Source organism: Scyliorhinus torazame, chromosome 9 (genome assembly GCF_047496885.1).
Source record: "Scyliorhinus torazame isolate Kashiwa2021f chromosome 9, sScyTor2.1, whole genome shotgun sequence".
NCBI classification, from domain to species: domain Eukaryota; kingdom Metazoa; phylum Chordata; class Chondrichthyes; order Carcharhiniformes; family Scyliorhinidae; genus Scyliorhinus; species Scyliorhinus torazame.
Window position 1 is genome coordinate 272,105,815 of NC_092715.1, and position 27,122 is coordinate 272,132,936.

Sequence of the window (27,122 nt, forward strand, 5' to 3'; positions counted from 1 at the left end):
GCCCTTAATGTCCAAATTGCCCTTGGTGTTGGGTGGAGGTGTTGAGTTTGGGTAGGGTGCTCTTTCCAAGAGCTGGTGCAGACTCGGGGGGCCGAATGGCCTCCTTCTGCACTGTAAATTCAATGATAATCTATGATTAATCTAGGACAAAGGTTCGGCACAACATCGTGGGCCGAAGGGCCTGTTCTGTGCTGTATTTTCTATGTTCTATGTTCTATGTAATGGAAATATAGAAGCAATTCAACTTTTCCGGTTAATTTGTGAATAGACGAAATCTGACACACAGAAAAATGTGTATTTGTAAAACACCTTATTTTGCCTAATGACACAAACATTAACTAATTGAGAAAATATTTAGTGTGAGGCTTTAATTACATAGAATTAAAATTATATTGAATGTACAGAAACAGGCCATTCAGCCCCTCTACTCAATGTTGGTACCTATGTCCCACATGAGCCTTCTCCCACTCAATTTCTTTAATCTCACACTGCTAACTTAACCTGCTAGTTTCTGCGTCAAATGTTTATCTAGTTTTCTTTAAAAGCATCTGTGTTATTTGCCTCAACTACTCTGTGGCCTCAAGTTCCACGTTCTAACCATTGCCATCAATGCCCCCACGTCTGGTACTCCTTCCCCAAACCCCTCTCCACCTCCAGCCCTCCCTCCACCTTTTAAGGCCCTCCTTAAAAGCCACCTCTTTGACATATTTTGGTCTCCCCTTGGAGTATCTCCTTTAGCTGAGCCTCGATATTTTCTCATGCCTCTGTGAAGCACTTTAACCTATTTTTATTTCCACCCCCCCCCCCCCCAAAAAAGGCTCAGTTTAAATGCAATCACTCAGATTGGTGCATTCCTGTGTTAATAATGACTTGATTCTTTATGACAGGCCTTAGCCACAGAGATATGCAAAGAAATCCAAAGCAGAAGAACTCAACTGAAAAGGACAAAGGTGAAAGAGATAAGTCATGAAGGTCTTTCAAAAGAGTCTATTAATAGAGCTCAGTCCATGGCTGCAACTATTCTGAATATTTCACAAAGTGACCTGCAAGATATATTGGATCTTGAGGATGAGATGGTAAGAAATATTTGCATATATCTTCCAGTTATTAGCATTATGAAGAAGTGAATAATAACTTGAGGGAAATGGTGATTTAAGGACAGTTTCCCTGATGAACTATTTGTAAGATTCAGAATAGTAATGTGAATGAAAAGATTAGTTCAGATCTACATTTAATCAATAAGGTTCCACGACTTTGAATTTAGGTCACTGTTCTTTTATTTTGAGAAATTGTTGCTAACCTTTTGTTGTTTTCTCTTTGATCATCTTGAACTATTTGACGAAGTCCCCCATAAGAGATCAGTGTGTAAAATTAAAGCGCATGGGGTTGGGGGCAGTGTATTGAGATGGACAGAAAACTGGTTGGCAGACAGGAAACAAAGAGCAGGAATAAACGGGTCTTTTTCAAATTGGCAGCAGTGACTAGTGGGGTACCGCAGGGATCGGTGCTGGGACCCCAGCAGTGACTAGTGGGGTACCGCAGGGATCGGTGCTGGGACCCCAGCAGTGACTAGTGGGTACCGCAGGGATCGGTGCTGGGACCCCAGCAGTGACTAGTGGGGTACCGCAGGGATCGATGCTGGGACCCCAGCAGTGACTAGTGGGGTACCGCAGGGATCGGTGCTGGGACCCCAGCAGTGACTAGTGGGGTACCGCATGGATTGGTGCTGGGACCCCAGCTATTCACAATGCATGATTTAGATGAAGGAACAAAATGTAATATCTCCAAATTTGCAGATGATACAAAGTTGTGTGGGAGAGTGAGCTGTGAGGAGGATGCAGAGATCCTGCAGTCTGATTTGGACAAGTTGAGTGAGAGGGTAAATGAATGGCAGATTCAGTATAATTTGGAGAAATCTGAGGTTATCCACTTTGGTAGCAAAACGAGAAGGCGGCCTATTATCCGAATGGCCATAAATTAGGAGAGGGGAATGTGCAACGAGACCTGGGTGTCCTCGTACACCAGTCACTGAAGGTAAGTGCGCAGGTGCAGTAGGTGTCAAAGGAGACAGATGGCAGATGGTATTGGCCTTCATTGCGAGAGGATTTGAGTACAGGAGCAGGGATGTCTCACTGCAACTTTGCAGGGCCTTGGTGAGGCCACACGTGGAATATTGTGTGCAATTTTGGTCTCCTTATCGGAGGAAGGATGTTCTTGCTCTAGAGGAAGATTTCCCAGACTGATTTCTGGGATGGTGGGATTGACGTACGAGGAGAGATTGACTCGGTTGGGATTGTATTCGCTGGAGTTCAGAAGAATGAGGGGGAATTTCATTGAAACCTATAAAATTCTGACAAGACTGGACAGGGGAGATGCAGGAAGGATGTTCCCGATGGTGGGCGGGGTGGGGGGGTGTCCAGAACCAGGGGTCACAGTCTGAGGATACAGGGTAGACCATTTAGGACAGAGATGGGGAGACATTTCTTCATCCAGAGAGTGGTCGGCCTGTGGAATTCGTTACCACAGGAAGTAGTTGAGTCCAAAACATTGCATGTTTTCAAGAAGCAGTTACATATCGCACTTAGGGCGAAGGGGATCAAAGGATATGGGGGGAAAGCGGGATCAGGGTATTGAGTCGGATGGTCAGCCATGATCATAATGAATGGCGGAGCAGCTCGAAGGGCCGAATGGCCTCCTCCTATTTTTTATGTTTCCACGTTTCTATGTTGGGATCTGGTCCGGAATCCTAACAAATATTGGGATCTGGTTCAGTATGATAACAGATGTTGGTGTCTGCTCCGGTATCCTAACAGGATTGAGGGTCACATTGCAGCTGGTAAATAGCAAGTGCAAGTCAGTCCTGATCGACATGGCACTCGGTAGAATGAACATCAACAGAGCATCAGTACAAGAGACCAGCTGGGTCACTGAAAAGAAACATTAAACATTCACCTGGCAGAGAAAGAATTAGAGGAAATGTGGAGCGAGGTTTAAGCTCCATTGTACGGAACTTACTACTCTAGATGCTGGAACTCTCCTCATTTCATTTCATTTCATTTTCATTTTCATTTCATTCAAATAGTTCAGAACATGTTCACTCCAACTGCCTCTCAGCTCAAACAGGGCCAGTTAACCTGGTGAATATCTGTGTTCCAACGCTGTGCTCCATTACAAAGGTGAAAGACCAGGGGCGGGATTCTGCCGGAATCGGCGGGGCGGGCAACTCCGGCGGGACGGAGCGGCGTGAACCACTCCAGCGTCGGGCCGCCCCAAAGGTGCGGAATCCTCTGCACCTTCAGGGGCTACGCCAGCCCCGGAGAGATTTGCGCCGGCCAGCAGGGAAGGGGCTTGGCACCATGCCAACCGGCGCCAAAGGGCTTCCGCCGGCCGGCACCAGTTGGCACATGCACGGGAGCGCTAGGGTGTGCTGGCGTCATTCCTAGCGCATGCACAGAGGGATTCGTCTCCGCACCGGCAATGGCGGACCGCTACAGCCGCCGGTGCGGAAGAATAGAGAGCCCCCATGGCACAGGCCTGCCCGAGGATCGGTGGGCCCCGATCGCATGCCAGGCCACCGTGGGGCACCTCCCGGGGCCAGATCCCCCCCACGCCCCCACCCCGAGAAACCCGGAGACCGCCCGCGCCGCCAGGTCCCGCCGGTAAGGAACTACTTTAATTTACGCCGGCGGGACCGGCAAAAAAAAACAGGTGGCCATTCAGCCCATCGCGGGCTGGAGAATCGCCGGGAGGGCCGCTGCCAGCGGCCGCCGACTGGCGTGCCGCGATTCCCGCCCCCGCCAAATCCCCATTGCCTGAAAACTTGGCAGCCGGCGGGATTCACGCCGTCCCCCGGCGATTCTCCAACCCGGAGGGGGGTCGGAGAATCCCGCCCCAGTTCTATGAGAGGCTTGACAACAGGATCCGTGTGTCAGAATATCTTTACCTATTGGGGTATTTCAACGCAAGAGTGGCCACCAGGCCATGAGCCATGGCACTCCTGCCTCGGACATCAGGGATTGGCACAGATCAATGAGAAAAGGACAGAGTCTCCTTGAGTTTTGCTGCAAACATGGGCTTTGTGTACTTAACACCTTTCAGAATAAACCGTTCCACAAAATGCCCTGGTGACATCTAAGATCCGGGTAATAGCACCTAGCTGGATCTGACCATCACCAGATGTGACTGCCTGAACAGCACACATTGCTATCACAGTGCTGACTGTGATATAATTCACACCCTGGTGAGCATCACTGTGATGGAACCCTGTCATTGAAGCCAAGTGGTCCGCTCTCATTAATTACATAAGGAATCCGAGCGAGAAAACTCGGAATGCAATAAGAGTCACTCAAAATAAAGTCCACTAGACTGCTGGGACATGAGCCAATGATTACTGGTTACAACTTTGCCATAATATCCAGATATCCTTTGACACAGAATGACTCGGACTTTATGAAGGGATCGAAAAGGCAACAGATCCATCAGCAAAGAAAAAGGCTCCATTGAAAAGGTTATTCCTGTCTCCAATAAACGTTAGAGAAATGAGTGGAACACTACCTTGAATTGTACTCTCAGGAGAACTCTGTTATCAAGGATGCTCGAGATACCTTGGAGAGCCTGCCTGCCATGGAAGAGCTGGATATCAAACCCAGAATGGAGAAGCTTAGCAAAATGACTGACTCGCTAGCCATGGACAAAGCTGATGTTATACTGCCTGAACTCAGAGAGCAAGGGAAATCGGCATTCCCGCAGTATCTACACAAACCCCTCTATCTCTGCTGATGGTAGGGGGCACAGGTTATGCTTGAGGCAAAAATAATGACCCTGTACAGGCATCTCCCTGAAGAGCACCATTGATAAAATGTTTGCCTGCGTTACCCCTTTCAGATTGCAGATCCTGGCTGAACACATCTACCCCAAATCCCAGTGTGGTTTCACAATTGGAAGATCTGCAACTGACATCATCTTCACAGTCCGGTGGCTGTGCGAGAAATGCTGTAAAGAGTGGAGACCATTATACATTGCCTTCAACAATCTCACCAAGGCATGTGACCATTTGAACAGAGGCAGTCTGTTGAAGCTTGTGTAATGATTCCTGATTGATTGGTTGTTTGATTCCTGGGATGGCTGGACTGTCATATGAGGAGAGACTAAATCGGTTAGGATTATATTCATTGGAGTTTAGAAGAGTGAGAGGGGATCTCATAGATACTTACAAATTCTAACAGGATTAGACAGGGTAGATTCAGAAATAATGTTCCCGATGGTGGGGGAGTCCAGAACTAGGTGTCATAGTTTGAGGATAAGGGGTGAACCTTTTTAGGACTGAGGTGAGGAGAAATTTCTTCACCCAGAGAGCGGTGAATCTGTGGAATTCACTCCCACAGAAAGTAGTCGAGGTCAAAATGTTGTAATTTCAAGAAGGAATTAGATATAGCTCTTGGGGCAAAAGGGATCGAGGGATATGGGGGAAGGCGGGATCAGGGTATTGAACTGATGATCAGCCATGATCATAATGAATGGTGGAGCAGGCTCGAAGGGCCGAATGGCCTCCTCCTGCCTCTATTTTCTATGTTTCTATGTAAGTTCAGCTCAGCTGGGGCAACATTGGAGCCCTTTGGGGTCAAACAGGGTTTGGTTCAGGGACCAACACTGTTGTGGCATCTTCTCTTTGCTGCTGTCATTTACCTTCAAGTAATCTGCAGAGGATGCTTACTGAGATACCAGAGAATGCCTACTGATATACCAGAGGATACTTACTGAGATACCAGAGGATGCTTACTGAGATACCAGAGAATGCCTACTGATATACCAGAGGATGCTTACTGAGATACCAGAGGATGCTTACTGAGATACCAGAGGATGCTTACTGAGATACCAGAGGATGCTTACTGAGATACCAGAGGATGCTTACTGATATACCAGAGGATGCTTACTGAGATACCAGAGGATGCTTACTGAGATACCAGAGGATGCTTACTGAGATACCAGAGGATGCTTACTGAGATACCAGAGGATGCTTACTGAGATACCAGAGGATGCTTACTGAGATACCAGAACTGACAGACAACTGTTTGTTCTTGTTCTCCTGAGATCCAAGACAAAGGTGCACTAAGTGTACCAAACCCCAGGGACTGCAGCGGTTCAAGAAGGCAACTCACCACCACTTTCTCAATGACAACTAGGGATGGGCAACAAATGCTGGCCTAGCCAGCGAAGCCCACATCCTGTAATCTTTTGAAAAGTCCTCATCAGAGATTTACTCTACACTGACGATAATATTCCACAATGAGGAACACCTTCAGCGACAAATGGACAGACTCTCTCGTGCTGTAGAGAGTTTTGTTTGACCATCAGCATTAGAAAGACAAATGTCATTGGCAGGATTTGCCATATCGCTATCTACCAGCACTGATAATGTGACACTGGAGGTTGTTGATAGCTTCACATATCCAGGCTCCACAGTCACCAACAATCTGTCACTTGATGCTGCAATCGACACACACACCTCACAAAAGCTGCAGCTGTTATGTCCAAATTGAGTAAGAGAGCTTGAAACAACAGCAACCTGACTGAGAACAGCAAACTGTGAGTCTCCGAAGCCAGGGTCCTCAGCGCACTGCTCTATAGTGTTTGGACAAGGGAAAACAAACTGCTCAATTGGTCAAGAAAAGGATCCAGCAAAAACACAGGCCAGAGAATCATGCACCTTCTCAGCACACTGTCTTCCTCTGCTGCTAATGCAGAGACTGTCCAGTCAGAGTGGGCTTCCTGAACCACACCAGCCATTGCTTAAGACAGAGCTGACCACCATGTTGCAGACCTTCATCTTATGAGGCAGAAGGCTATCACCAATGTTGAGGTTACTACAGCATATTCTGTCACGGGACTTTGCCACTTTATTTTTTAAAATATGATTTTTCAACTTTCAGCTGACTGGAACTTTTGCAAATTGAATGGAAACAGGGCCGACTGCTTAAAATGCAAAGCCACATTCCAAGGTGAAGGTGAGAAACCAACAAATCACCTCCAGCGGAGTGTGAAGGAAAAACATTTCTGTACTCCAGGCACTCATAGAAACTCAGAACTGTCTAAGGAGCAGATTAAAAATGCAAAGTACTGAATCTGAAACAATGGCTGCCACAGACAGACCCACCCAAAACCTCTGGGTAATACACAATGGGTGAAGTATTTCAAGGCAAGGCTGCCCCGCCACTAGAGAGAGATTGCAAATGATGCAGGCAGCGTTTCCAGAAAGTCTTCAGCAGAGGAAACAAGCTTGAAGAGGTTAATTTTCTCTCCCTCTTTCTCTTTTGGAATAGTCATGTCGCTGGTTCGACCTACCAGTGAAACAAGATCTTGTAATAATTGAAACATCTTCTCCAAATCACCATGTCCAAGAAACCAGCTAACCTAAATTGGCCACATTTAAAATTGATACCTCAAGGACAATCAAAGGGCATGTAACTGTATGCGTGTGTGTCTGTATGTGTGTGTGTCTGTATGTGTGTGTGTGTGTCTGTATGTGTGTGTGTCTGTATGTGTGTGTGTGTGTCTGTATGTGTGTGTCTGTATATGTGATGATGTGGAGATGCCGGCGTTGGACTGGGGTGAGCACAGTAAGAAGTCTTACAACACCAGGTTAAAGTCCAACAGGTTTGTTTCGATGTCACTAGCTTTCGGAGCACTGCCCCTTCCTCAGGTGAATGAAGAGGTATGTTCCAGAAACATATGTATAGACAAATTCAAAGATGCCAGACAATGCTTGGAATGCGAGCATTAGCAGGTGATAAATCTTTGCAGATCCAGAGATGGGGTAACCCCAGGTTAAAGAGGTGTGAATTGTGTCAAGCCAGGACAGTTGGTAGGATTTTGCAGGCCAGATGGTGGGGGATAAATGTAATGCGACATGAATCCCAGGTCCCGGTTGAGGCCGCACTCATGTGTGCGGAACTTGGCTATAAGTTTCTGCTCGGCGATTTTGCATTGTCGCGCGTCCTGAAGGCCGCCTTGGAGAACGCTTACCCGGAGATCAGAGGCTGAATGCCCTTGACTGCTGAAATGTTCCCCGACTGGAAGGGAACATTCCTGCCTGGTGATTGTCGCGCGATGTCCGTTCATTCGTTGTCGCAGCATCTGCATGGTCTCGCCAATGTACCACGCTTCGGGACATCCTTTCCTGCAGCGTATGAGGTAGACAACGTTGGCCGAGTCGCACGAGTATGTACCGTGTACCTGGTGGGTGGTGTTCTCACGTGCTAATGCTCGCATTCCAAGCATTGTCTGGCATCTTTGAATCTGTCTATATGTATGTTTCTGGAAATACCTCTTCATTCACCTGAGGAAGGAGCAGCGCTCAGTATATGTGTGTGTATCTATACATATATGTGTGTGTCTGTATATGTGTATGCCTGCATATATATATATATATATACATATGTGTGAGTGTGTCTGTATGTGTGTGTGTCTGTATGTGTGTGTCCATATATGTGTGTCTGTGTATCTGTGTGTCTGTATATGTGTGTGTCTATGTGTCTGTATATCTGTGTGTCTGTATATGTGTGTGTATGAGTGTCTGTATATGTGTGTGTATTTATGTGGTCTGTATATGTGTGTACCTGTGTGTCTGTATATTTGTGTGTATGAGTGTCTATATGTGTGTGTGTCTGTGTGCGTGTGTGTATCCAGGTGACTTCATGAGAGCAAAATGCTTGACACTGGGGCCGATTTTCCGGTAGTGTTGTGCCCGGCGCAATCTCACTGTAAGAAGAATTCCGGGAGAGGTCTGGGCAGCAAACAGTTGTGATGTTTCTGGGCCCTCCCAGCAGGGGAGATTCAGCTTCTCGCCCTGAGAGATGGATTTTAATATTCAAAATTGGCTTAATGCCGAATCATGTACCCACCGACGTGACATGGTGCCAATGGGAATCATTACTGGTCTCCACAAATGGAGACCAGACGTGATGACCACACCAGGGGTCTCGGAGGCCATTGCAGCCCCTGGAAGATCTCGTGAGGAAAGCTGCCTGTTTCTCTGGGGGGAAACATGCCGGGTTTCTGACTGAACCTGACACTTGCCATTGTGTTTGGAGAATTCTGCCCTGTATTTCTATTATTTTTCTCTGGTTTAGTGGTTAAAAAATCTGATCTTTCCTTGACTTGAGAAAACCTGGTTTGATTGTCTCCTCATTGCTCACAGCTTAAATAGTTAAATACAGCCTGATTCGGAAAAGGCATATCCTCGGCAAAACGAATCTGAAACCTTTGTTGTGATGAACTGTGGACGTTGAATAGAGGGGGAGCCAGTTCATCCCCTCTCTCCTGGTCAGAACCATTCTACGCGTATTGTTACGTGCTGAATGGTTGTTTGAAATCAGACAACTACTAGTCCTTTCTAACCATACCACTTTCTACTGTTACATATACATCCACAAACAGTGTGCAGCACATTGTTCCTCTGCCGGCTCCTCATCTATAGCCATTATCTGATCAATGAGGATCTGTATCTCACTGTTGTTGTGGTATGGGGAGCACACGGCTCACTCTACAGGTATGGTACAGCAGAAATGGACCAGTATTTTTTAAAACAGCAAAACAATGTTTATTCTATGAACTCAAGGTCACCTTTTTAAAACAAACAGTGAATATCTTAGCAACCATTAATTCAAAGATAACCCCCAAAGAACACAACACTAAGTAACCTGTATGCTGTCCTTTTACACCCAAAAGACTTAACAAACCTTTAAACAGAAGCACATCAGAGTTTACATTCAATACTGAAAACATTTATAATTCTGAATTCACCAAATGATTATGAGACAGTCCTTCATGGCAGAGAGCTCAACAGTACAGCTGCTGTTTCTGACTTCAGCTGCAACACACTAAAAATCGGAACCAAACAGACAGACACACCCAAGCTTTTCTCAAAGTGAAACTAAAAAGCAGAACCAGAGCTCAGCTCCACCCACACTCTGACATCACTGCAGTAACATGAGCAGCTAACCATTTCTCAAAGCGACATTCTCATGACACTCACGCTGTTCCTTTCCTCAACCTTGTGGGGATTTTCTTCACGGCGAGTATTGAAATGCTGATTATGTTTGTGCTGTGGTAAGTACTGCCCTTTAGGTGTACCTGCTCGAGAACTGGGTTCCCTTAGCTCTGTGAAAGACAGATGGAGCATTATGATTGCATAAGCACTCTTGACCATCTGCCCCACAGTGAGATCCCAAGACAAGAAAAGAGGAAAAAAATCATTTTTTGCAAGGAGCCTTCTGTAAAACAGCACACAAAACCTTTTTACTTGTGAAATAACTGCTGTAATGTGCTCAGCAATAATCAGTCGGCTTAATGTGAGCACATTTTCATTTCCTGTTGTGACTTTTTTATTGTAATATAATTTCAGGTTTTCAAGTGAGCAATTATTCTTTCATTATTTTCCACATAAAATCATTGACAAGGTGATATCAGAATTGAGATATTACAGCTACAGTATGAGGAAAGGTTGAAAATGTTGCAGCATTCGCCTCTCGGAAAGGGAAGTGACCTGACAGAGGTTTTGAAAATTAGGAATGGGTGGGCAGGGTGGGTGTGGAGAGCAGGGGCTGAACCTTAACTCCCCAAAGCAGGAATGTTGGCATTGCGTATGACATTAAAATACAAACAACCTGAAACAACTGTGGTTCCCAGTATGAATGGGTGCAAGACAAGGAGCAGGCACCAATCTGCTCAGGTTTGGTCATTTCAAGATTAGAATGAAGATGCCTGCCTTCATTTTTAAAGTTGCCAAATTTTTATCTCCCGTCAGCCAGGTTTCCCAGGCCACAGAAGGAATCCTGCAAGCGAGATAGCACTAGACCTGCCCTATCTCCTGCACTGCAGCTACATTCAAGTTACAAATAAATCCACAGAGTATCAAGGAGAAATGTCTTTACCGGGAGTGGTTAGAATGTATAGCTTGCTCCCACAGGAAGTGGTTCAAGCAGATAGCTGAGATTCAAATGGAAAGCAGCCGTATATGCCGAGGAAGGGCTGGAATGTGGGAGATGGAATGGGAGGAAATTCACGCAGTATAAACTCGCTGGGCTAAGTGACCTAATTCTGTGATGTGGGTTATGTAATTCTATTCAACTATGAATTAAACAAATAAAACTTATTTTAATAAAGCACAAGGAGCTTCTTAACATCATGTCACCTTTTATTTACCTGTAGGAAGCAGACAAAAGTAATAAAGCTTTAGAGAAAGATGAGAGCTGGCTGGCTGAAATACAGAGGATTCTGCAAGACCAGGTACTGAGCATCTTGTGTGTTAATATTTTGTAGCTTTGTATAGGCTAAATATAGAAGAAAGCAAGCCTAGGTTTACTATATGAGAAAAAGAAATACATTAAAATAGTTGTAGAAATTCAAATGGTAATTACTTCAATTGAAAGTATTTATAAATCACTCTTATGCTTTTCCTTTACGCAGTAAATTACTTCAGTCCCATTTGTCAGTTCAGTTTTTGAATGACCCATCTGCAGTGTTTTTCATTGTCTTTAATGTGAAATGGCTTCCATGCCGCATTTAGTTAAACTAATACTTCAACGTACAGATATTTCACTGATGTAACCAATTTGGAGCTGAGGAAGATCGGAATTATTTATCAAAATTAAAACCACACTTTATGAAGTTAAAACATAGGTTTGATCATTGCTACTTGCTCTCAGAATGCCAAGTCTGCTTGGGAATAAGAACATGATAGTACAGCGGGGTGATGGCAAGGTAAATCAAACGAGGCAACGCTGTTACTTCCAAAAGGTCTATTGCATCAAACAAACTGGTCCACACAGAAAGCTCTAGAAACAGGTCTATCCCCAATGGCAACAGAAAGAGAACTGAATACAGAGGCAAAGGTAGTGATGTGTTTCAGAGCAGCAAAGCTCACCACAGGCAAGCCAAGCGATTTTACATTCATTGATCTGTACAGATCTTTCCCTGCCATCGGGGATAGGAAGGCAACCAGAAATGCAAGTTGTGAATTATGTGGTTTTGAAACCTTGTCTTTGTACTGTAGTTTTTGTTCCATTCTGCAGCACATGAGATCCTAATGCACAAATGCACAATTGTTTCGGAAGTCATTCAGCAATATCAGTGCAACACTGCAGATCATTTTATGTACTTTCTTAGAGCAGTGTTTTCTGTAATTCATGTTGCTATGGAGATGGGCTTTGGGAGAGGTCTCTGAGATATTGCTGGCACCGGCAGATGCACTCTGCCAGGATCTGGAAGAGAGGGAGTGTTGAGAGGCCAAAGGTCTGTGTGGTTCACTGTGCAGGTATGTGGGGGGAGCGTGCACCCCGATTGAAAAGACCAGATTCCTGAGGATTTGAAAAGAGGCTGGAAGATTTGCCAAGCTTGCACTGGAGAGGGAACCACCAGGAAAAACCCTCGCCATGAAGGACAGTTCTGGGTTAAATGCTGCCAGGTTGCAAAAGGGAAAGAACGGGGAAACACATGGAAGCCAAGACTGACTTTGGACTGAGTCTGGGAAATTGAATGGCACTGTTATTTGTTATATATATAAATGATTTGAGAATCATAGAATTTACAGTGCAGAAGGAAGCCATTCGGCCCATCAAGTCTGCACCGGCTCTTGGAAAGAGCACCCTGCTTAAGCCCACGCCTCCACCCTAGCCCCATAACCCAGTAACCTCACCCAACCTGTTTTGGACACTGAGGGCAATTTAGCGTGGCCAATCCACCTAACCTGCACTTCTTTGGACTGTGGGAGGAAACCGGAGCAACCGGATGAAACCCACGCACACACGGGGAGAACGTGCAGATCCCGCACAGACAGTGACCCACGCAGGGAATCGAACCTGGGACCCTGGAACTGTGAAGCAACTGTGCTACCGTGCTGCATTTGGATGAAAATGTAGGAGGCATGGTTAGCAAGTTTGCAGATGACACCAAGATTGGTGGCATAATGGACAGTGAAGAAGGTTATATAAGATTGCAACAGGATCTTGACCAATTGGGCCAGTGGGCCGATGAATGGCAGATGGAGTTTAATTTGGATAAATGTGAGGTGATGCATTTTGGTAGATCAAATCAGGGCAGGACCTACTCAGTTAATGGTAGGGAGTTGGGGAGAGTTACAGAACAAAGAGACCTAGGAGTACAGGTTCATAGCTCCTTGAAGGTGGAGTCGCAGGTGGACAGGGTGATGAAGAAGGCATTCAGCATGCTAGGTTTCATTGGTCAGAATATTTAATACAGGAGTTGGGATGTCTTGTTGAAGTTGTACAAGACATTGGTAAGACCACACATGGATTACTGTGTTCAGTTCTGGTCACCCTATTATAGGAAGGATATTGTTAAACTAGAAAGAGTTCCGGAGAGATTTACGAGAATGCTACCAGGACTGGATGGTCTGAATTATAAGGAGATGCTGGATAGGCTGAGACTTTTTTCCCTGGAGCGTAGGAGAACACCAGAGGTGATCATCTCCCTGGACGCAGAAAAGGCCTTCGACAGAGTCGAATGGAAATACCTCCTCGAGGTACTGGAACGGTTTGGGCTAGGAGCGGGATTCACCGCCTGGGTGAGGCTCCTGTACAACGCTCCCAAAGCGAGTGTCCGAACTAACACCACCAGCTCTAAATACTTCCAGCTGCAGAGAGGAACAAGACAGGGCTGCCCCCTGTCCCCAGTCTTGTTCGCACTAGCGACTGAACCCCTGGCAATAGCCCTGCGGGATGCGAAAAGCTGGAAGGGAATCTGGAGAAGAGACAGTGAGCACCGAGTCCCACTCTATGCAGATGACCTGCTCCTCCATGTCTCGAAGCCACAGGAGGGACTGAAGGCAATACTGCAAATACTGAAAGAATTTGGAACCTTCTCGGGCTACAAACTTAACCTGGGCAAAAGCGAGGCATTCCTAGTGAACCCAAATGGGGGAGGGAGAGAGCTGGAGGGGCTCCCGTTCAAAACAGCCCAGAACAGGTTCCGCTACCTGGGGATCCAGATAGCCAGAGACTGGACACCGATCCACAAGTGGAACCTGACCAGCCTGGTGGAGGAAGTAAGAAGAGACCTTCAACGGTGGGGCTCACTCCCACACTCCCTGGCGGGGAGAGTGCAGACGATCAAGATGAACGTACTGCCAAGGTTCCTCTTCCTGTTTAGATCCATTCCGATCTTCATCCCCAAGGCCTTTTTCCAAAACATAGACAGGCTAATCATGGCGATTGTGTGGGGGGTAAGAACCCGAGAATTCCCAAACAGATACTGCAAAGAAGGAAAATCAAAGGGGACTTGGCCTTACCAAACCTACAATACTACCACTGGGCAGCAACGGCAGAAAGAGTGAGGGGATGGGTACAAGAACCCGACACAGATTGGGTACAAATGGAGGAGGCATCCTGTAAAGGAACGACCCTCCGGGCCCTGGCCACAGCAGCACTCCCATCCTCCTCAACAAGGTACACAACGAGCCCAGTGGTAACGGCCACTGAAAACGTGGACCCAGTTGAGACAGCACTTCGGGATAACCAAAATGTCCCCTATGGCCCCCATCTGCGGCAATCACAGATTTCCCCCCAGCCATGTTGGATACCACCTTCAAAAGATGGAGGCGGGACGGGGGCACATTGACGGTCGGGGACTTCTAAGTATGGCACAGACTGGCAACACTTGACGAACTGACGAGGAAGTGGAGGTTAGCAAAAGGACAGGAAATGAGACACCTCCAAATAAAACACTTCCTCCGCAAAGAGACAGTCGGGTACCCCGGGGCACCAGAAAGCACACTACTAGAGGACCTGATACGCACAAGCAGCAAGAAGGGGGGGGTTATGTGGGAAAATATACGGACAGCTACTGGACAGAACCCGGACTCCACTGGACGAGACCAGACAAAAATGGGAGGACGAACTGGGGACAGAGGTAGGATGGGGACTCTGGAGCGAAGCACTGAGCAGGGTGAACTCCACCTCCTCCTGCGCAAGGCTCAGCCTAATGCAGCTCAAAGTGGTGCACAGAGCGTACCTGACCAGAACCCGAATGAGCAGGTTCTTCCCGGAGGTGGAGGACAAATGTGAGCGGTGGGGCCCGGCCATCCACACCCACATGTTTTGGGCTTGTCCCAAATTTGCTGGGTTCTGGACAGCCTTCTCCGAGGCCATGTCCAAGGTTGTGGGGGTGAGGGTGAAACCATGCCCTATAGTGCCAATCTTCGGGGTATCGGAGCAGCCAGAGCTACACATGGGGAAGGGGGCCAACGCCCTCGCTTTCGCTTCCCTAATCGCACGCCGGAGAATCCTGCTCGGCTGGCGATCGGCAGCACCACCCACAGCTGCAGCCTGGCTCGCAGACCTCTCGGAATTTCTCCACCTGGAGAAGATTAAGTACGCCACCCGAGGGTCAGAGGAAGCTTCCTGGATACTGGGGGGCAGTGCGTCGGCCTGTTCCAAAACCTGTTCGAGGCCAGCAACAAGGAATAATAAGAATGTTTTTTTCAAAACACCAAAATAGATGAGGTACCAAAAGGGAGGGGGGGTGTGGGGGGGGGGGGGGGGGGGGTGCGGAAGGAAGGCGGGGAAACCATGAGAGAAGATTCCATTCAGTCCGGCAAATAAAAGAAAAGCACAGCCGAAGCCGGGGGGGCGGGGTGGGGGGAGGGGGGGGTGGTGAACGGGGAATGGGGAGGAACCATAGACCGATCCAGAGGGCAATGAAAGGCACGTAGGGTCAGTTAAATGAAGGACAAACTAAACCTCTCTGTATAATAAAGGAAATTAGCGCGGGCGAGACAAATGTGATGTGTATATATACAATTGTTCATAAATATGGGAAATGCCAATAAAAAGATTTATTTAAAAAAATAATGAAAGAAGGAAGTTCTGTTCTGTATTTTAAAGTATAATTTGCCTAAAAAGTAGTGTTTATTTAACAGTGCTTTTAGTCTGTTATGGTAAGACTCGTAAAACCTGAAATCGTGTAGTTGTCCTTTCCGCCGTTAACTGGAAACCCCATCCACCCTCACCCCATCAACCCTCACCCCATCAACCCTCACCCCATCCACCCTCACCCCATCCACCCTCACCCCATCCACCCTCACCCCATCCACCCTCACCCCATCAACCCTCACCCCATCCACCCTCACCCCATCCACCCTCACCCCATCCACCCTCACCCCATCCACCCGCACCCCATCCACCCTCACCCCATCCACCCTCACCCCATCCACCCTCACCCCATCCACCCGCACCCCATCCACCCGCACCCCACCCACCCTCACCCCATCCACCCTCACCCCATCCACCCGCACCCCATCCACCCTCACCCCATCCACCCTCACCCCATCCACCCGCACCCCATCCACCCTCACCCCATCCACCCTCACCCCATCAACCCTCACCCCATCCACCCTCGCCCCATCCACCCTCAGCCCATCCACCCTCACCCCATCCACCCTCGCCCCATCCACCCTCGCCCCATCCACCCTCACCCCATCCACCCTCACCCCATCCACCCTCGCCCCATCCACCCTCGCCCCATCCACCCTCGCCCCATCCACCCTCGCCCCATCCACCCTCGCCCCATCCACCCTCGCCCCATTCACCCACACCCCATCCACCCTCGCCCCATCCACCCGCACCCCACCCACCCTCACCCCATCCACCCGCACCCCACCCACCCTCACCCCATCCACCCTCACCCCATCCACCCTCGCCCCATCCACCCTCGCCCCATCCACCCTCGCCCCATCCACCCTCGCCCCATCCACCCTCATCCCATCGACACTCACCCCATCAACGCTCACCCCATCCACCCTCACCCCATCCACCCGCACCCCACCCACCCTCACCCCACCCACCCTCACCCCATCCACCCTCACCCCATCCACCCTCACCCCATCCACCCTCGCCCCATCCACCGTCACCCCATCCACCCGCACCCCACCCACCCTCACCCCATCCACCCTCGCCCCATCCACCCTCGCCCCATCCACCCTCACCCCATCCACCCTCACCCCATCGACACTCACCCCATATACCCTCACCCCATCCACCCTCACCCCATCCACCCTCACCCCATCCACCCGCACCCCACCCACCCTCACCCCATCCACCCTCGCCCCATCCACCCTCGCCCCATCCACCCTCACCCCATCCACCCTCACCCCATCGACACTCACCCCATCCACCCTCACCCCATCGACACTCACCCCATATACCCTCACCCTCTGTCTTCCCTCCTCCACCCATTCCCAATTTTAGTCAGTCAAGATGTTTTGGCTTGAGTGTTACCCTGCCTATCAGAGTGTCTCAGAACCCCAAAGGATAACTTGAAACACTGGTTCTCAGTGGTGTGTGATTGTTTGGAATGACGTGAGGAACAATGTACAACCCAGTGAGGAACCAGACCAGTCATTGTGTAAACAGTTGATAAAGATAATTTGTGAAAGTAAAAGAAAACATCAATATATCGTGTACATTATATAATGACACTTATATACATTAATATCTAAACACCCGGTTTTGATCTGAAGTTACTGAAGGGCAGCACGGTAGCACAAGTGGATAGTTCTGTGGCTTCACAGCGCCAGGGTCCCAGGTTCAATTCCCCGCTGGGTCACTGTCTGCGGAGTCTGCACGTTCTCCCCGTGTGTGCGTGGGTTTCCTCCGGGTGCTCCGGTTTCCTCCCACAGTCCAAAGAAGTGCAGGTTAGGTGGATTGGCCGTGATAAATTGCCCTTAGTGACCAAAAAGGTTAGGAGGGGTTATTGGGTTATGGGGATAGGGGGAAGTGAGGGCTTAAGTGGGTACCTCGATGGGCCGAATGGCCTCCTTCTGCACTGTATGTTCTATCTTCTACTTCTTGTTCCCAAAATATACCCACATTCCCTGAACCCACTGAGACACCCGTTTTCCCAAGCAACACCCAATTTAGCAACTCTATAGTTTAAATCCAGTTAATAGTTACCACACAATGCCGCTTGGGGACCAAGCCTGGGGAAACGTGTCTTCCTGATTCAGCGATGGCACAAAACTGCGTATATTAGAGAAGAATATCAGCAATCTGCCGTGGCTGTAAATGTTCGATGGAACAGGCCTCTGTGGCTCAGATCACAGATGGAACTGACCTGCTTGAGTGTTGGATGGAAAACGAGCCTCCTTCCCAATGAGGGTGCCAGCAGTTATACTGTTCAGTCTCTTTGATAGTTCACCCTGTGTAAAAGGCCGTCTACATCTCTCACATTCCTCACTTTTAGAAGTTATCATTTGTACAGCCTCACTGCTTTCTGGAAAACAATGGGCGGGATTCTCCGGTCTCCGATGCCGAAATCGAGTTCGACGATCGGCCGGACAATCCCCGTTTGCACCGAAGGGCAGCGATGCTGTTGTGATGCTTCTCATCCTCCAAATCAGCAGACTGGCAGAGTACGTCGCACGCCGTGTGGACGGCCTGAGGACGTCACCTGAGGCCCTCCCCCCGATGGGCCGGGTTCCCGACGGCGTGGGTCACTCATGCTATTTATATTTGTGACCCCGAGGTGGTGGCTGCGGTCTGAGTCCAGCGCCGCCACAGTCGGGTGGGAGCCATTCCGCGGGCGGGGGGGGGCTTTGGTGGGGGCTGGGGGCACTGGTGGGGGATGGTCTGGGGGCGGCGAGCCTGGCCAAAGGGGAGCATTATTTGACAGGCCAAGTCCGCGCGGGACCGGCGCCATGTTGCACTGCGCGGCCGCTGCCATGCGCAGCCACGGACCCAGCAATTCTCCAGCCGTATCCGCGGCTAAAGCCGGGGGCTTTATGCTGTGTAGCGCACAAAGACTCCGAGAGACGAATAGAGTGAAGTCGATGAGGCTTTATTAAGCGTGACTGTTTCCCCCGCAGTTCGGTAGTAGTCTGCCTGCGGGGGAGGACTCCAGGTACTTATACTCCGCCTTCAGGGCGGAGCTAGAGGTCAACGTCCAACCAGGACCCGGGATCTGTCAGCCAATGACATCATGGCTTCACAGTCCCACATGGCCCCTAATGCATACTACCACATTCACCCCTTGTGATGAAGCGGGGTGATGCTTCGCATGGTGGTAAGGGTTTACAAGGCTGGTCCTGGGAGGAAAACTTTCTCATGGTATAACAGTATGTACAAGGTTTTTTTTTGTTTCAAACTATTTACAGTAATCGTCAGGAAAAGACAAAATGTTCTCGTTAAAAGTCCACAAAGTCCACATTGTACTGTTAGATCGACGCCACGAGTCGGTCGGGCGGTCTGGTCGTCCGTGTCGATCGCCTCGGCCCCGGTGGTGGTGGTGGTGCTTGTTTCGGTGTTGTCTTCTCCGGGAGCCTTACGGTTTCAGCTTGGGCTTCATTCCTGGTCGGGCCTGGGAGGAGGACTGATCCTCCTGGGAAGGGGGCGGTCGCGGGGTGCGGCGGTGGCAGGAAGGGGGGGGGGGTTGGGTGATTGGTGTCGGGGGTGTGTGTGTGTTGCCGGCGGGCGCCAGATCTCGCAGAGAGACCGTGTCCTGTCGGCCGTCGGGGTACTCCACGTAAGCGTACTGCGGGTTCGCGTGAAGGAGGTGAACCCTTTCGACCAACGGGTCCGACTTGTGCGCCCGCACGTGCTTTCGGAGCAAGATGGGTCCTGGGGCCGCCAGCCAGGTCGGCAGCGACGTTCCAGAGGAGGACTTCCTGGGGAAGACAAGGAGGCGCTCATGAGGCGTTTGGTTAGTGCTAGTACACAGTAGTGACCGGATGGAGTGGAGGGCGTCCGGAAGGACCTCCTGCCACCGTGAAACTGGGAGGTCCCTGGACCGTAGGGCCAGTAGGACGGTCTTCCAGACCATGCCGTTCTCCCTCTCTACTTGCCCGTTCCCCCGGGGGTTGTAGCTGGTCGTCCTGCTCGAGGCTATCCCGTTGCTGAGCAGGAACTGGCGCAGCTCGTCACTCATGAAAGAGGACCCCCTGTCGCTGTGGACGTATGCGGGGCAACCGAACAGTGTGAATATGGTGTTCAGGGCTTTAATGACTGTGGCCGCGGTCATGTCAGAATAGGGGATGGCGAATGGGAAGCGGGAGTACTCGTCCACCACATTAAGGAAGTATATGTTGCGGTCGGTGGAGGGGAGGGGTCCTTTGAAATCCAGACTAAGGCGTTCAAAGGGGCGGGAAGCCTTAATCAGGTGCGCACCATCCGGCCTGAAAAAATGCGGTTTGCACTCTGCGCAGATGTGGCAGTTCCTTGTGACTGTACGGACCTCCTCTAAGGAGTATGGGAGGTTGCGGGGCTTGATAAAGTGGTAAAACCGAGTGACACCCGGGTGGCAGAGGTCCTCGTGGAGGGTTTGGAGGTGGTTAATTTGTGCGTTGGCACATGTGCCGCGGGATAGGGCATCGGACGGCTCGTTCAGCTTTCCGGGACGATACAAGATCTCGTAGTTGAAGGTGGAGAGCTTTTGATTTTGCCCCTCTGTGCATTATCGAACATGAAGGCTACCGACCGTTGGTCCGTGAGGAGAGTGAATCTCCTGCTTCCACTATGGCTTGGGCTTCCTTTTCCTCTGAGGAGTGGCGGATTTCTGAAGCGTGGAGGGTTCGGGAGAAAAAGGCCACGGGTCTGCCCGCTTGGTTAAGGGTGGCCGCTAGAGCTACGTCGGAGGCATCGCTCTCGACCTGGAAGGGGAGGGACTCGTCGATGGCGCGCATCGTGATACATTTGCGATATCCGCTTTGATGCGGCTGAAGGCCTGGCAAGCCTCTGTCGACAGAGGGAAGGTCGTGGTCTGTATTAGGGGGCGGACCTTGTCTGCGTACTGGGGGACCCACTGGGCGTAGTATGAAAAGAACCCCAGGCAGCGTTTCAGGGCTTTTGAGCAGTGCGGGAGGGGAAATTCCATGAGGGCGCGCATACGTTCGGGGTCGGGGCCTATTATCCCATTGCGCACTACGTAGCCCAGGATGGCTAGCCGGTTAGTGCTAAAAACGCACTTGTCCTCGTTGTACGTGAGGTTCAAGGCTTTAGCGGTCTGGAGGAATTTTTGGAGGTTGGCGTCGTGGTCCTGCTGATCGTGGCCGCAGATGGTTACATTGTCGAGATACGGGAATGTGGCCCGCAACCCATGTTGATCAACCATTCGGTCCATCTCTCGTTGGAAGACCGAGACCCCGTTTGTGACGCCAAATGGGACCCTTAGGAAATGGTATAATCGCCCGTCTGCCTCGAAGGCTGTGTACTTGCGGTCACTTGAGCGGATGGGGAGCTGATGGTAGGCGGACTTGAGGTCCACGGTGGAGAAGACTTTATATTGGGCAATCCGATTGACCATGTCGGATATGCGGGGGAGAGGGTACGCGTCTAGTTGTGTGTACCTGTTGATGGTCTGGCTATAGTCTATGACCATCCTTTGTTTCCCCCCTGTCTTTACTACTACCACCTGGGCTCTCCAGGGACTATTGCTGGCCTGGATTGTGCCTTCCTTTAGTAGCCGCTGGACTTCGGACCGAATGAAGGTCCGGTCCTGGGCGCTGTACCGTCTGCTCCTAGTGGCGACGGGTTTGCAATCCGGGGTGAGGTTTGCAAACAAGGACGGGGGTTGCACCTTGAGGGTTGCGAGGCCGCAGATAGTGAGTGGGGGTATTGGGCCGCCGAATTTGAAGGTAAGGCTCTGCAGATTGCACTGGAAGTCTAATCCCAGTAATGTGGGGGCGCAGAGTTGGGGAAGGACGGAGAGCCTGTAGTTTTTGAACTCCCTCCCCTGCACCATTAGGGTAACTATGCAGAAGCCTTTGATCTGTACGGAGTGGGATCCTGCAGCTAGGGAAATCTTTTGTGCGCTGGGATGGGTGGTCAAAGAACAGCGTCTTACCGTGTCGGGGTGGATAAAGCTCTCCGTGCTCCCGGAGTCGACTAGGCATGGTGTCTCGTGCCCGTTTATCAGCACCGTTGTCGTCGTCGTCTGGAGTGTCCGGGGCCGAGCTCCAACGTTATTGAAGCGAGACGTGGTTGTAGTAGTTGAGCGTCTTCTTCGAACCCAGTGGAGCCGTCGACACTGGGGTCCGTTGTTGCCATCCAAGATGGCGTCGGGGTTGAACAAAATGGCTGCCCCCATGCATCGCACATGGCTGGGGGGTCACAAGATGGCGGCGTGGGTGGACAAAATGGCCGCCCCCATGCATCGTACAGGTCTGGGGTGGTCCAAGATGGCGGCGCCCTTCCTCCCCTCGTGGTGGCCGGGACCCAAAATGGCTGAGCCTGCGGGTCGCACATGGGGCGCTGGGGGGGGTTGGGGAGCGTTAGGAACGCGCGGGGCTCCCTCATCTCTGGGGACAGCGGTGGTCGGGACCCAAATTGGTAGCGCCGGCGGTTCATACGTGGGGCGCGAGGGGGGGTTTGGGGGGCGTTAGAGCCGCGCAGAACTCCCTCTTCTCCGGGGAGAGCGGTGGTCGGGACCCAAAGTGGTAGCGCCGGCGGGTCATACATGGGGCGCGGGGGGGGGGGTTGGGGAGCGTAAGCGGCGTGCAGGGTTCCCTGTTCTCCTGGGACAGCGGTGGTTGGGACCCAGAGTGGCTGCGCCTGCGGGTCGTACATGGGGCGCTGGGGGGGTTGTGGAGCGTAAACGGCGTGCAGGGCTCCCTGTTCTCCCGGGACAGCGGCGACCTCGCGGGACCGGCACACAACCGCGAAATGGCCCTTTTTCCCGCAGCTCTTGCAGATCGCTGCGCGGGCCAGGCAGCGCTGCCGGGGGTGTTTCGCCTGGCCGCAGAAATAGCAGCGGGCGCCCCCGGTGCGACTTGGTGTTTGGACCGCGCAAGCCTGTGGGGTGTCCGGGGGGGGGGGGGGTGGGTTTGTCGCGACGGGTACGTACGGAGTCCAATGGCCTGCCGCGCGGTCGGGGCCGTAGGCGCGGGTATTTTGCGTGGCCACGTCTAGGGAGGCTGCTAGGGCCCGTGCCTCTGAGAGTCCTAGTGACTCTTTTTCTAGAAGTCTTTGGCGGATTTGGGAGGAGTTCATACCTGCCACAAAAGCATCGCGCATTAACATGTCCGTGTGTTCATTTGCGTTTACCGACGGGCAGCTGCAGGCTCGTCCCAAAATTAGTAGCGCGGCGTAGAATTCATCTATCGATTCTCCGGGACTTTGCCGTCTCGTTGCAAGTTGATAGCGAGCGTAGATCTGGTTTATTGGGCGGACATAGAGACTTTTTAGTGCTGCGAACGCCGTCTGGAAATCCTCTGCGTCTTCAATGAAAGAGAAAATCTCCGTGCTTAACCTCGAGTGCAGGACCTGTAGTTTTTGGTCTTCTGTGACCCGGCCGGTGGCCGTTCTGAGGTAGGCCTCAAAACAAGTCTGCCAGTGCTTGAAAGCTGCTGCCGCGTTCACTGCGTGCGGGCTGATCCTCAGGCATTCCGGGATGATCCTGAGCTCCATAGTCCTTTTTAGTCACGCTTAATAAATTGTAGCGCACAAAGACTCCGAGAGACGAATAGAGTGAAGTCGATGAGGCTTTATTAAGCGTGACTGTTTCCCCCGCAGTTCAGTAGTAGACTGCCTGCGGGGGAGGACTCCAGGTACTTATACTCCACCTTCAGGGCGGAGCTAGAGGTCAACGTCCAACCAGGACCCGGGATCTGTCAGCCAATGACATCATGGCTTCACAGTCCCACATGATCCCTAATGCATACTACCACATGCTGTGTGCCTGCTAGCCCCCCAACCGAGGATTGGTGCAGCTCTTGTACCGTTTTTTCGGGCGTGAAACGCCACTGTTACCAAGCCGGCATCAACACTTAGTCTTCAAATCGGAGAGTCCAGCCCAATGTTTCTGATATGGCCATTTGCACCTAAATATCTCTAGATGCTTGTCAATCTTGTTACTTGTCGGTTATTTTATTTTCATCTTTAATTTATTATTAAGCTTGTCAGATTCCCAAATTCCTAACATGAGGTGTGGAATCCTCCGCACTTCCAGGGGCTATGCCGGCGCCGGAGGGGTTGGCGCCACGCCAACCAGCACCAAAGAGCCGGCGCGAGTTGGCGCATGCGCGGAACCGCCGTGTGGTTCTGCGCATGTGAAGGGGGGTTCTTCTCTGCGCTGGCCATGGCAGAGCTCTACAGAGGCCATCGCGGAAGGAAGGAGTGCCCCCACGGCAGATCGGTGGGCCCTGATCACGGGCCAGGCCACCGTGGGGGGCCCCCTGGGGCCGGATCCCCCCGTGCTCCCCCGAGGACTCACCTAGCCGGCCTACAAGCCGGGGCCCGCCGTGTGGGACCATGTCCATTTCATGCCGGCAGGACTGGCCGAAAACGGGCGGCCACTCGGCCCATCGGGGCCCGGAGAATTGCCGGGGGGGGGCCGCTGCCAATGGCCCACGATGGGCGCAGCGTGATTCCTGCCCCCGCCCGAAAACCGGCACTGTAGAATATGGCAGCCGGCGTCGGCGGGGCGGGATTCACGCTGCCCCCCGGCGATTCTCCGACCCAGCGGAGGGTCGGAGAATCCCGCCCAAGTTTTCTTTAGCAACAACCTTGCCCATCCATTACCATTGCCCTATTGGCCCCCAAGGTCTTGCTCCATCTTTCCTGCTCCAGCTCCTGCGGCTATTTATCCAGTCACATACTTCACTGCTCTGAACCTGCGTTACTCTTCATTCTCTGCTGCTATTCTGTGACACTATTCAGATTATTGTTGGTTATCGCAAAATCCACTATGCCATCACTGAGAATGTTCTTTAAGATCTATCTCTACAGTTGCATGATCACTCTCCTGTAATCTCACCCATTCCATGCTCTGTTTCCCTTGTAAGGATCTCAGCAACGTCAAGGTACCATGTGAATGCAAGTTGCTGTCTTTGTTCTAGAATAACACTGCAGTTCTGTGAAGTGGTGCAGATATCATCCTTTCCAATACATTCTTAAATATAAGTTTTAAATAGAGAAGACTCAGAGGTGGCTGTTCTCAGCGTCCTATTTTCATCAATAAAAATGGCTGTCTCTCTAGCAAGCCAGTATAAAATATGTTCAGTAATGAGATAGCTGCAGTACCACAATATTATTAGTTGTTTATATTGCGCAATAAATTAGAACACCTGAAGAGTGGTTCATAGCTTTGTGACCTTTTCTGAGGGATTCACTTGCAGTCAATTCATGTTTTCCTCACAGCGGGACACCTGTTTATTAGCATGTCTTCCTGTATTCTGCGCAATATTTTCTACAGAGACTGTGCACAGCTTGTTAGTGGGAACTGAATATTGATTTGGAATCCTGTCGATGCAGAAAGAATGAAAAAATGTTCACTAGAGACCTCTCGAACATATTCCTATTGATATTTCCGTGCTGTGTGGAAAGCTGCTCACTTGATGACAAGACTGAGACTATCTTGAATCACAGGCAAATCCACTGAGAACCATCGTGTGACCTCTGTGCTTTTCTCTTATCAGTTTCCAAGTTTTTTCTTTCTTTATTAACATACTGTCTTCAAGAATACCGTGTCTGTCACAAGTGATTAAGGACAATCAATTGACACTTGGTTACTCCAATTTGTCCGTCGTATTTGTCTCTTGATGTGAATAAGGTCTGAAGTTGGATTGAGCTAAAGCTGTGAAGGATTTATTTGATCAAATGTTGACTTTCTGAGGTTTTGGGTGAGGTGAAGTCTGTATTTATGCATTTCAACACACTACTGCCTTATTGTTTTATAACATGTGATAATCTTCACAACTACCAGAAAACCATTGATGATGCATTGTGTAGGCAGCGATAGAGTTCGGCTGAGACATGGTATATATTGAGCTTGTGTCAGTGCCTTTAAATTTTATTCCAATCCCACCATGGCTGAAATCATGGATTGAACTCTAACCTTGATTAATAGTATCAAAATTCCAAACTATCATCATCAGTGGAATGTGGCAGTGCCTTTCCATAAAGCTTTTCAAATACATTCTTCAAACTTTTTAATTCCTGCTTATTTTGTATCATATTTTAAGCAATATATTGTTTACTGCCTGAACCTAAAGAACAAATATCCCATCTCACATGTCCTCTAACATGGTGTCAGCTCCCAAATCCGTGCTCATCTCCCTTACTCAGAATTCCATATTTTAATTCTTCTGATTAGGGTTCGGCTGTGTAACAGTACCGAAACAGCTGTTATCAGAGTCACAACGGGCACCCCATGTGACTGACGGAGGGAAACTATCCCTCCTTGTCCATCTTGACCAGTCTGTACCACATTCCCACATCCTCTCCTTTCTTAGCCAAGTTGGTGGGACTGTACTTGCCTCTATCTGCCCAGTAATAGACGTAGAGCCATCTGCAATGGTTTCTCCTCTCTTCCTGATCCCACACCGTTACTTCTGGTGTTCCCCAAGGATCTTTACTCCTATTTTTCACCTCAGCAACATCAGCCACTAATGCAGCAATAGTTTCCAAATGTATGCTACCATCGGCTAGCTCTACTTCACCACCATTTCTCTTGGCTCCCCTTTAAATGATTGTCCAATATGCTGTACTGATGAGCAGAAGTCTCATCCAGCTAAATATTGGGAAAGTCAAAGCCATTGCCATCAGCCCCACCATAAACTCTATAGCCCAGCTCCTAATTCCATCTGTGTCCCTGAGAACGGTCTCAGATTAAAACAGGCTGTTTGCAATCTTGGTGTTCTACTTAACTCTGAGATCAGCTTCCAAATGCATCATTAAGACACCTCTTTCTCACTCTGAAATCGTATCTGAGTCCACCACTATCTTAGCCCATCAGCCGTCGAAACCCCTATCCATGCCTTTGTTACCTCAACACTTGTCTATTTTACTGTCCCCCTGGCTGGTCTCCCATGGTTCTACCTTCTGGAAACTTGAGGTCATCCAAAAATGCAGCCTATGTTCGAAGTGGCATAAATAAGTTTTTCCTCATGTTGCCATGACTTCTTTTGCCAATTACTTTAAACCTGTGTCCAATGGGAACAGTTTCTCTCTGTCTACTCTCTCCAGCCCCCTCATGATTTTGAACACCTCTATCAAATTTCCTCTCAACTTTTTCTTCTCCAAGAAAACAGTCCCAACTTCAACTTCTCCAATCTGTCGACAGAAGTGAAGTTCGAGATCCCTGGACCATCCTTTTGAATCTTTTCTGCATGCTCCCGA

The 27,122-nt window shown here is 50.0% G+C and overlaps 1 protein-coding gene across 8 annotated transcripts in view; it reads left to right on the top strand.

Moving 5' to 3' along the window:
* cntln (centlein, centrosomal protein) overlaps window positions 1-27,122 on the top strand; it is a 725,020-nt gene that overhangs the window by 656,419 nt on the left and 41,479 nt on the right. For all 8 annotated transcript variants that reach the window (XM_072517511.1, XM_072517513.1, XM_072517506.1 and 5 more), the window contains exons 25-26: window positions 888-1,076; window positions 11,209-11,286. In XM_072517511.1, coding sequence (XP_072373612.1) covers window positions 888-1,076; window positions 11,209-11,286 — 267 coding nt within the window. The remainder of the gene's footprint in view (window positions 1-887; window positions 1,077-11,208; window positions 11,287-27,122) is intronic.